General features: G+C 56.7%; 1 protein-coding gene across 1 annotated transcript in view; it reads left to right on the plus strand.

Annotated features, from left to right (window-relative positions):
• The window catches only part of LOC117648410 (gamma-aminobutyric acid receptor alpha-like), a 51,469-nt gene extending 40,416 nt beyond the window's left edge, over positions 1-11,053 (plus strand). Inside the window, exons 7-12 of the mRNA XM_034390916.1 lie at positions 4,978-5,060; positions 8,262-8,396; positions 8,763-9,049; positions 9,122-9,216; positions 9,421-9,512; positions 9,600-11,053. Coding sequence (XP_034246807.1) covers positions 4,978-5,060; positions 8,262-8,396; positions 8,763-9,049; positions 9,122-9,216; positions 9,421-9,512; positions 9,600-9,769 — 862 coding nt within the window. The 3' untranslated portion in view covers positions 9,770-11,053. The remainder of the gene's footprint in view (positions 1-4,977; positions 5,061-8,261; positions 8,397-8,762; positions 9,050-9,121; positions 9,217-9,420; positions 9,513-9,599) is intronic.
• The last annotated feature ends 26 nt before the right edge of the window (positions 11,054-11,079 follow it).

Below are 11,079 nucleotides of genomic sequence, written 5' to 3' on the forward strand. Positions count from 1 at the left end.
TTGCGGTGAAGTATGATGCCCAGGCCCATTTTCATTTTTTCTTCATTTAGCGACCGTCCCCGGCCAAGCCTTGGAATAAGAGGCCGTCTCCGACTGGCCAGCCCTCGCCCCCCCCCCCTCCCCCGCCCACCGCCGAGATGTTTGCCGAACGTGATCTTGGGCAACATTCCATAGATCACACAGCTAGACGCAAAGGGACCCGAGATTAGTCAAAAACGAGACTTTTTCTTCTCCCCGTTTCCCTCGGCACCGTTTTTCGGCCACTTATTCCATTATGGCGGCCTCCGAGAGTCCTCGGGGCGCTTTGAGAGTGCCGGGGATGCGCGCCGAAGAGGCCCACTTGCCTGCCATCGATACTTTACACTGCCCCCGCACGCTGCCTTGCTGCCACCCTGCCAACGCTGGAAGCGCTGGAGGGGGGAGGGGCACAGTGGATTTGCCAGAAGAGCAATCGGAGAGCAATCCATTGGTGGGGTCACACGTTCGGTTCGAGTCTCATTTAGCGACTCTGGAGCTCAAAACGCGTCGAGGGTTTCGACCGCCTCCACCGGTCTTCTGGCCCACTGTGCGTCGGGGCGATTGCCGCTTCCGGGACGACGCGGCCTCGAGCGTGGCGAGCATGGCCTTGGACGCCACCACCCTGGAAGCACACTGGAAGCCCTGAGGTGGTCACGTCTGCCAGTGCAGGCCCCACCAGGGACGCCAAGCAGGCCCACGAGACAATAGCGCCCTTCGCCCTGTCTCGCTCGCACCCCCTGAGAGAGAGAGAGAGAGAGAGAGAGAGAGAGAGAGAGAGAGAGAGAGAGAGAGAGAGAGAGAGAGAGAGAGAGGGAGAGAGAGAGACGATTCTTTCGGAATGAGCTTCCAGCGCGTCAAAATGATGCCAATGTTTGTAGTTCGTGCGGTTCGAGGTGGCTGGGTGTCAACAGGACTCAGACTCGAGACGCGCCAGGTGCGGGCACATCCTATTGGCTGGCTGGCTGAGGTAGCGGCTCTCTTATTGGCTGCCCGGGGGCCTCGCTTTCTAATAGTGTCGCGTCTTGTTTGTGGAAGAGGTGGGGGGGGACCCCCCGGGGGCCACAGCAATTCCAGCAACGCGACCGAATGAAAGATTTCAGGGCTATCGCAATCAGCCCGTCCGGATGGGCACACTGTCAAGTTGCTTCTAAGCTAATTTTTTTGAAATGCGAGCAATATTTTGCGGAACGTTACACAGACGCGACGAAAAAGTCCCTCTTTTTTCGTGTGGGGTGCGTAGAGATCATCAATCACTGTTGATATTTTCTTAAAACACTGAGGAGCCCTAACCAGCCGCCCTGGAGGCCCTGGAGGCTCCAGGCCCGGCAAGCTGCTTGTTCATTGCACGGCCCGCTTCCAGCAGCTTCCAGCTCGACGGCCCGGCCCGCCTCGCCAGGCACGGGCTGAGATTACAACCGACATGCAGCCCGGCCCGGCCCGGCCCGGCCTGCAGACCGATTCCCAGAGTCACGCTCTGTCTCTCTCGCACCTGTGCGGAATACGTGAGTGCGAGAGAGACAGAGCGACGCCTTTTGGAATCCGTCTGCTGCGGGGGGCGCTGTGCAGCGCGCCGCGCCGGAGCGGGTGCTTCCAGTGCTGAGTTGCCGCTCAAACTAGCAAGTTTGGGCCCTCGGGTTCGAGGTTCGATCCCCGGCGGCGGCGCGGGCCGCGTGCACATTCCACTCAGCGGCAGAATTGCCGATGATCGACGGGGAAGTGGATGGCAAAAATAGAGCACAAAGTCTAAATTTGTGAAAAAATTATCGAGTAGTTTTAAAAGCTAACAGACGTCAGCCGTTGCCACACAGTAAAAAAAATTTGTACGTTCAATTCGGTGCGCTTTCTCACACTGTGAAATCTCCCTCTGGCACGAAGAAAAAGGTGCGGCTGGAGATGGACAGGCCTGGCTCTAAGTCGGGCCGCGTGTCGCGTAGTGTGTGTCACGGCGAGGAGAGGCTTTGCAAAGAAGGCTCCGTCACATTAGCCCATTATCCTGCAGGACCCTGGAGGAGCGAGCTTCCAGACTTTTGGGACACACTGGAAAAAAAATCGTTCGTTACTTGGTTTTTGATAATTAATAAAGGTGGATAGCGAGAAAGAAGTGCACGTTTGGAGAGCTTGATAAAGTGTGTTGTTTTTTTTTCTCTGCGATTTTAGTTTTTTGGTGGGGAAGGGAAGGGGTTGTTGCGGCTCCACCCAGCTCTGACTGGCTCTTCAGAGAGAGGGGGAGGGGTGGAGGGGAGTGGGGAGCTGAGAGAGAGAGAGAGAGAGAGAGAGAGAGAGAGAGAGAGAGAGAGAGAGAGAGAGAGAGAGAGAGAGAGAGAGAGAGAGGACTCCCACCCGATTTGCATGAGTGCGAATGGCTTAGCTCGGAAAGAGCCCTCTGCTGAATGCCCGCCCTTCAAGAAAAGAGATTCAAAACACGTTTGAATTTGAGCATTTTCCCCTTTTTGCCGAGTTTGTTGTCGTCCGTGGACTGCGGGGCCGTGACGTCCGCGCCGGACTTGGTTGGTTGCGCCGCTTCTCGGGTTGCCTAAGTCGCAAGGGACGGTCAGTCCTCCAGCCGAGCCTCCAGCCCTGTGACCCATTTCCGCCGCGCTGCACAGTGGGCCAGAAGACCGATGGAGGGCGGCCAAATTCCTAGACGCGTTTTGAGCTCCAGAGTCGTTAAACAGGAGTCGAACCGAACGTGTGACCCCACCAATAGATTGCTCTCCGAACGAGGAATCCATTGGTGGGGTCACACGTCCGGTTCTCGTCCTGCTTAGCGACTCTGGAGCTGAAAACGCGTCTCGAGTTTCGGCCGCCTCCACCGGTCTTCTGGCCCACTGTGCAGCGGGTACCGCGCGGAAGGTCGCCACTTCGATACTCGTCATTTGCGTCTGTTGCCGCTTTCGCCGGCTGGCAACGGCAGGGGCGAATTCAATTATAAAAGTGGCGCTTTTTGTTCTTGTTGCCACGCTGACGTACGGGGAAGGTGCTAATGAAGTTAGCCGGGCCGCGCCGAGCCGGACCAGCCGGGCCCGAGGCGTGGCTGGCTATGCTGCGCCGTGCCGCGCCGTGCCGCGCCGTGCCGCGCTACGCGGGTCTGCACGCCGGACGGCACGCCGGAGTGCTTCTGGGATGCTGCACTTTGGAAAGATACACAGAGTCCGCCGCGGCGCCGCGGCCCGGCCCCCGGTCCAGGATAAAACGACACCGAGCTAGTTTCCTGGTTCACAGGGAGAAGGGTGCGGACATCGCAACACGGACACTGTCACAAAAACTTGGGAATTCCCGGAGAACTTTTGTTGGGTAGAGAAAATTTACCTGTGGTCTTCGGAAATTCACAAAGTTTCTCTTTTATCGATGGGCAACCGTTCCGAACTTGACAGCAGTGCCTGCTTTGGACAAACGCCACCGATTCCTGACTTTCCGACCTCCGTCCTCGTGACTGGATCTGAACCTTGACCCTGCCCCAGGTCCCGGTGCCTGGCAGTGCCTGGTACTCGGCGGACCCCATCGTCCCTTGCAGGGGTCTCCCTTCGTTGGCCTTGCCTGCACTGTAAAAAATTCCGTACTTTTGTCCGGAAACTGCACAGAAAAATATAGTACGGACGTGCGGAGAAAAGTACGTGCCGTATGAACCCATGTAAACGGGTACGGAAAAAAAGAACGGAAGTTCCGTGGTTGGCAAGTACGGACGGTTGACCAGACATGTTTCGTACTTTCTCTGTACTTTTTTTTCTCACAGTGTGTGCGGTGTGCGACGAGGATAGAGATACGTTGCGACGCGCAAAAGAAGGAGGGCTCGTCTCTGTCTCTCTCGCACCCACACAGGGGGTGCCCCGCAAGTGCGAGAGAGAGAGAGAGAGAGAGAGAGAGAGAGAGAGAGAGGGAGAGAGAGAGAGAGAGAGAGAGAGAGAGAGAGAGAGGGAGAGAGAGAGGAGAGGGGAGAGAGAGAGAGAGAGGAGAGAGAGAGAGAGAGAGAGAGAGAGAGAGAGAGAGCCGCGGCCACCTAGACTCGCTCGCTGACTCCAGAGTCGCATCCACGGCCGACTTGAAACTTTCGACGAGAAGGCGGAGGCCCGGCGACGGCCTGGCTGCGCGCTGCGCGCTGCGCCTCCACAGCCTTCCAGTGTTGCGGTTCCCTGCTCACTTTTTGCCTTGCCAGCGAGTCGGAGAGTCGGAGAGTCGGAGGCGGTGCGGCAGCGCGGCCGGGACGGCGATGCGCCGACAGCGGCGTGTGGGGCCTGTTCTTTGGCGACATGTTATTCCAGAGTGGAGAGGGACTCAGCCACACACTCACACACTCACCCGATGCCGCATTCACACACACACACACACACACACACACACACAGTGTGACAATGCAAATAAATATCGACAAGATCCTTGGCTCGCGGTGATTGACGTATGAACGGCGCCCCTGATGTTCCAGTGACGTGCCACCGCCGGTTGTTCATCGCCAGATTGCGTGTGCGTGTGTGTGTGTGTGGTTCCGTTGTTGTTGTTTTTTGTTTGTGTTGGTATTCGACAGGCAAGCGATATGAGTGACTGTCGCAGGCTGCAGCCGACGCTCCGCGACGTATATTGCATTGCCCCCCCCCCCCCTTTCTGAGGGGTGGGGGAGAAGAAACTTCTAACGCTGAGGCCTCGCCGTGGATCCGAACTAGTCATGTCAAGAGTGCGAGAGAGACAGAGCTACTCGAAGGTGCCCCAGCGGTGCATCTTGTGGATGCCCGATAAGCCGCTTACAGTGGCGAGGCAAAAGGGAGGGGGGGGGCACCGCGGCGCCAGCGGGGCAGATGAACTAGCTGGTCCATTTCATCATTTCGTCTGCCAATATTCCAATTACGCCTGTAGGGGATTAGTCCATGCTAATAGGCTGAGCGACGCGGGCCCTCTGCGTACGAATCTCGCGGTGAGGGCCGCTGGTTCCAATACTGACTCAATTTTTTTTTTACCGTGTTGTTGCAGACTGACCATCAAGGCCGGCTGCCCGATGCACCTCGAGGACTTCCCCATGGACATCCAGAAGTGCCCGCTCAAGTTTGGAAGTTGTGAGTATCAAGCTCTGTGAACAAACTCGTTTTACGAAATGATTTTTGTAGGTGTCTCGACCTTTTTTGCCTAAGTTTGTCTGCTACATGACCCTATGACAAACGACTCCATCTTCCATTTGTGCGAGAGAGAAAAATGAAACGATAAAAATGAAAAATTCCCTAGCGTCTTTCCCTGAGGATGTTCCCGCGGGAGGTCTGGTGAGAGTGAGTGAGAGAGAGAGAGAGAGAGAGAGAGAGAGAGAGAGAGAGAGAGAGAGAGAGAGAGAGAGAGAGAGAGAGAGAGAGAGAGAGACGCGCACTCTCCGCCTGTCGATCAAACTGGATCGGATTCGAAACATTGCCTCATCGCCCTCTTTACATTTTCCCTCTGTTTCCCCCGTCAAGCTGACGTGGCCGGGGTTGCCCGGAGTCTCCGGGCCTTCGAGGCGAGTCGAGGCGCAGACACGCAGACACGCAGCCACCCAAGGAGGGAACGGAAAGAAGTGGTCGAACCCACGTCACCTCCGCACCACCGCCTTCGTTCGCGCCTTCGCAGTCCGTCTCAACAAAAACGCACACGTCAAAACATTTTCGACTTCCAACACAAACAAAATGAAAAAAAGATCATTTTTTTCATGACCAGGGTCAGTTTTTGAACCCGCAAAACAGCAAACACACAAAAAAAAAACGTAATTTTGAAAAAAAATGGCCGCGGCTGGTAGTCGAACCCGCGACCCCGCCATCGCGCCCGCTTGGCGCCTTTCGGACATAAACGCGTTGGCGGGTCTGCAGCACGCGGCACTCTTTTTGTTGTGACGTCACGACTGGCGGGGTGGTCTGGTGTGCAGACTGATTCCGCGCAGAGAGAGAGAGAGAGAGCAATGAATGGCGGCGTCCTCTTCACGGTCCTGCAGGCCTCCATAGCGGATGGCGGCCTGCATGGCTGGCGGCGCGACGCAGCCGAGGGCCAAAACGGCGAGGGGAGGGGGGGGGAGGGAAAGCACAAAATGCGGGCAATGAATTCTGTAAACCGAACGGCGAGGAGAGTCCGCTTCAGCTCAATCGGGGTGTGTGTGTGTGTGTGTGTGTGTGTGTGTGACGAGGAACAGAGAGGGGTCGGGAGAGGCGGGCTGATAGGCATCGTTGAGAGATCTCTCGCTCGTGTTGGGGCGCAAATACCTGGTAAATGCCCTTGCCAACGCTGCGCGCGCGGCGGGACTTTCGACCTGCTTGTGTGGCCGGCCTGTCTGACCGCGCCGCACGCCGGGGGTGCGGTCTGCCTGTTGTGCCTGGTGTGCCTGCACTGTGCAGTGCACTGTCGGCGTGGCGTGCTTCTGACGTCCCACAGTGGGCCAGAAGGCCGGTGGAGCCGGCCAAAACTCTGGACGCGTTTTGAGCTCCAGAGTCGCTAAATGGGACTCGAACCGAACGTGTGACCCCACCAATGGACTGCTCTCCGAACGAGGAATCCATTGGTGGGGTCACACGCTCAGTTCGAGTCCTGCTTAGCGACTCTGGAGCTCTGGAGTTTTGTCCGCCTCCACCGGTCGTCTGGCCCACTGTGCGTTCCCACACGGCGACACGCAGTGCCCCGCAGTGCCACGCAGTGCATGCAGTGTCCCGCTGTCAGGCTGCATGGTGCAGGCTGCTGCAGGCTGGCTCCGGCCTGGAGGGGTGGAGGAGGCTGCCTGCGGTCTGGAAACATGTGTGATGGGCGGCTGCGATCGCCAGCGACTGGGGAGGCGGACAGACGGACAGACAGACAAACAGACAGACAGACAGACAGACAGACAGACAGACAGACAGACAGACAGACAGACAGACAGACAGACAGACGGGCGCAGAGCGGCGCACAGCTCGCGCGGCTGCTGGTGCACTGTGGGCAGTGCTTGCGATTTTACGATCCGAATTGCACTGGTGCCGAACACACGCCTTATGCTCTTAACACACTGGTGCATTGTGGGAATTTCCACCCTCTGTGTAGTTACACTGTTAGCAGCCCTGTGAACCCCATGTGGGGATTTTTGCCTGCTTGTGTGGCAGCACTGTCTGCGGGTCTTACTCAAAGCGCGCGCTGGGTCGGCCGTGCTAGCGGCCCCCGCGGCGCTGAGACCACCGAAGCCTCTGAAACCGGAGAGCCACGTTCTCGGAACCTGCAGCGGCGGCGAGGCTGGCTATACCATGATATACTGCGAGTTTCGGTTTTTATCCCATCCCGACCGACGTTCGGCTCGGATTAGCCGGCCCTCTCCTCGTCTTTCATCTCTCCTCTCTCTCTCTCTCTCTCTCTCCCTCTCTGTCCAATCTTCGGCCGACCTGATCAGACGGAAAGCGACTAACGAGGCGTTAGCGCGGGTTGCGCCGCCGGGCGCGGTGCAGTGGATTTGCCAGAAGACCGGTGGAGGCGGCCAAAACCCCGGACGCGTTTTGAGCTCCAGAGTCCCTGGAACTCGAACCGAACAGTACCCCGGGTCTCGCAGGCGCTTGGAGCGCCGTGAGCGTAGGCCACACCAGCACACCGCTGCCCGCCGGTTGCCTACCCCGGGTCTCGCAGGCGCTTGAGCGCCGTGAGTGCCTACCCCGGGTCTCGCAGGCGCTTGGAGCGCCGTGAGCGTAGGCCACACCAGCACACCGCTGCCCGCCGGTTGCCTACCCCGGGTCTCGCAGGCGCTTGGAGCGCCGTGTGCGTAGGCCACACCAGCACACCGCTGCCCGCCGGTTGCCTACCCCGGGTCTCGCAGGCGCTTGGAGCGCCGTGAGCTTTGTCCGCCTCCACCGGTCTTCTGGCCCACTGTGCGGCGAGGCCGTGCGCCCCTTGAGCACGCGTTGGCCGTTTATGCCTGGCCACGGGGAGGCTCTGCATTGCCTTGGAGTGCGTGCTCCGCGGTGCTGCGCGGTGCGCCGAGAGAGACAGACAGGAATTGGGGGAGGGGGACGCGGAATCAGGAACGGATTGCGGAGATCCGTGGTTTAGTCTGGCCGCCCCCCGCCTCCCCTCTCGTCGTACACGCACAGACAAGCAAGACACTCTTCCAGCCGCTCAGCGTGAGCTCTATTTTTTTATTGTCTGAGGGATCGTCCGAAAATGACGAAGGACGAAATGGGTCCCCTTACCCTCCACGGGCAGAAGCGGCCGAAAATGTGCCGAAAACGACTTGTCCACCTCGACGATGAAATGACGATCTTTCTATTTTGACGTGGAAACGACGCTGCTTGCAGTCGGCTACACGACGCGGGACGTCCTGTACCGCTGGAACCCGTCGCGCCAGGTGGCCATCGCCGACGACATGAAGCTGTCCCAGTTCGACCTGATCGCCAACCCCGCCGCCAACCACACCGACATCCTCAAGACGGGTGAGTGCCTCCAGCAAGTGACCCGAGAAGCTTTTTTGTATGCCATTAATTTGACACAAAATAAGTCGCCCAAGTTTGTGACAATTTTGACATCGACTTGAAAGTGACTTGGAGACGGAGTTTGATTGGGGGAATACAGTACCGCCGAGCTTCGGATGGGGAGGTTTTCGGACACCACTGGCGCCATCTGTCGGAGGCTTTTAAAGCCTGCGCCTCGCCTGGCACGGCATGGAGCGCCCCCAACGCCCTCTCGCGGTGCGGCGCGGTGCGGTGGGGGTGGTGGCTGCGCAGGGGGTAGCGAAGCAAGCGTAACGACTGCCGCGCACCGCCTCAACGCGACTGACTCTCTCTGTCTCTGTCTCGCAGGCGAGCACTCCATGCTGCTGGTGTCCTTCCACCTGCAGCGCCACATGGGCAACTTCCTGATCCAGGTGTACGGGCCGTGCGTGCTGCTGGTGGTGCTGTCCTGGGTGTCCTTCTGGCTGAACCGGGAGGCGACGGCGGACCGCGTGTCGCTGGGCATCACCACGGTGCTCACCATGACCTTCCTGGGGCTGGAGGCGCGCACCGACCTGCCCAAGGTGCCGTACCCCACGGCGCTGGACTTCTTCGTCTTCCTGTCCTTCGCCTTCATCTTCGCCACCATCATCCAGGTCTGGACACTGTCTTTTTCTGCTCGTTTATTTTCGCTCCGCCGGTCACTGCAGTGTGCTGCCTGCCCCCAGTTCGCCGTGGTGCACTACTTCACCAAGTACGGGTCCGGGGAGTGCTACTTCAGCGCGGAGCTGATGTCGGACTCGGAGTCCGACGAGGAGGACGCGTCCCGGCCGTCGCGGCCGTCGCTGCGCCGCCGCCAGATGGAGATGCCCGAGGTGATCCCGCTGGAGCTGGGCACGCTGGGCCCCATCGGGGGCGGCGCCGCCCCCGCCTGGTCGTCGTGGTCGTGCTTCCGCTGCGGCGGCGGCCCGGGCTCGGCGGGCCACTCCGCCACCCCCAGCGCGGCCACCAGCTCGGCGCCGTCCGCCGCCTCCAGCCCCGCCGTGCACCTCCGCACCTCGGTGCGGGTGCAGCCCGCCGTCAGCAGCGCGCCGGGCCACGCCAGGCTCAGCCTCCAAGGTTCGGAAAAAATAAGAATCAAGCACCGGTTCCAGCAAAAAAAAAATTGTATTTGAACCCGGGCGTGTTGTCCACTCCACTCCACAGGGTCCCGGTCCAGCAGGAACAGTCGGCGGCGCCACAAGCCGCGGACGCCGCGGTTCAACTCCGTGTCGCAGATCGACCGCGCCTCGCGGGTCGTGTTCCCGCTCCTGTTCCTCACCATCAACATCGCGTACTGGTGCGCGTACCTGTCGCGATCGCAGCGCATCGCCTGAGCGGCCTGAGCACCGCGCCTGCAGTTCGTTTCTCTCGCTCTCGCACCCTGACGAGGCGCCCCTTGAGTGCGACAGAGACAGTGACGAAACGGCGACTCCTGCATCGTGCGCTCCTTGAACTGACTGGCCGGCATTGCCCCGTTCAGAAACTTTTACCGAACACAACGAATTGACAACTCTGGTAACGGAACTTTCGTCCCCAAATCGTCAGTTGCACCATTTGGTGTATGCACAAATTTTGAGGTGTAGTGTTGTTGACAGCCTCCAGATTTTTATTTTCTTTGTGCATTGATAAGAAAACCCATTTGTTGATTTTTTTAAGGAAAGGGTTTATTTATTATTATTAAGGAGTCAGAACTGTTGAAGTGTTGTTGGTTTGTTGGATGGCTGGTTTGTGTTCCTTTATTCATCATTCAATGAGATGTTTATGAAAAAGAGTAGTTCCTGAACCTATTTTAAGGTGTGTTATGGCTATCGGTTTAGTTGTAAGTGTCTGGGTGTAGATAATGAAAATAAGTTATGTGCGTCTGATTTACTGTGCATGCATGTGTCCAAGTACCGAACAAGTAACTTACTTTCCGCAATAATGGCAAGTGTTTGAAACACTTTTTTTTGCCTGACTTTTTTATGCTTATCATTATCAATAGTTGAGCCAATGGTTTGTAGAGGTCCTTGGCTTAAATTTGTCTTCTCAGTAATATGCATCTGAACTATTTTAGTCAAGCCCTGTTTGACTTCTAAAAAAAGTGCTCATCACCAAGGCTCAGTGAATGTCAGTAGTAAATGCATTATTTAGAACAACACATGTGAGGAACATTCCATAAAACTGTAGTTGATCTGAGGATTGAATTATGATTTTTTCTTGCAATTATGTAGATTTACATTCAGATTGATACACATTTACCTAGATAAATGTGTAGAAAATTTTTCTGTGAAATCTGTTTTGGGCTCTTGACTACTACAGTACCTACCTTGTAAATGAACTTTGTTTCCTTGATGCAAATCCTTTGAAATAAATGCCATGCAACATTCATCTTTTTCTGAACAGGAATTCCTAGTGTATTTGAAAGTGAAATATGTGTAGTGCATGAATGGATGTTCTCAACAAAAGTGGTCATAGATTGTGCTCATGATTAACATAAGTTTAACTTCCATGTACACTTACTTGTGTTAATTTGTTTGATTTGTAATGACATTGGTTTTATTTACCTATGTGTTACACATTTTTCAACAAATGGTTTGTCAAATTATATACATGCAGGAATAGCATTCTGCTCCAATGCATTTCACGTAAATAAAACTTAAATGAC

The sequence above is a fragment of the Thrips palmi genome, unplaced genomic scaffold (genome assembly GCF_012932325.1).
Source record: "Thrips palmi isolate BJ-2018 unplaced genomic scaffold, TpBJ-2018v1 HiC_scaffold_3, whole genome shotgun sequence".
NCBI classification, from domain to species: Eukaryota; Metazoa; Arthropoda; class Insecta; order Thysanoptera; family Thripidae; genus Thrips; species Thrips palmi.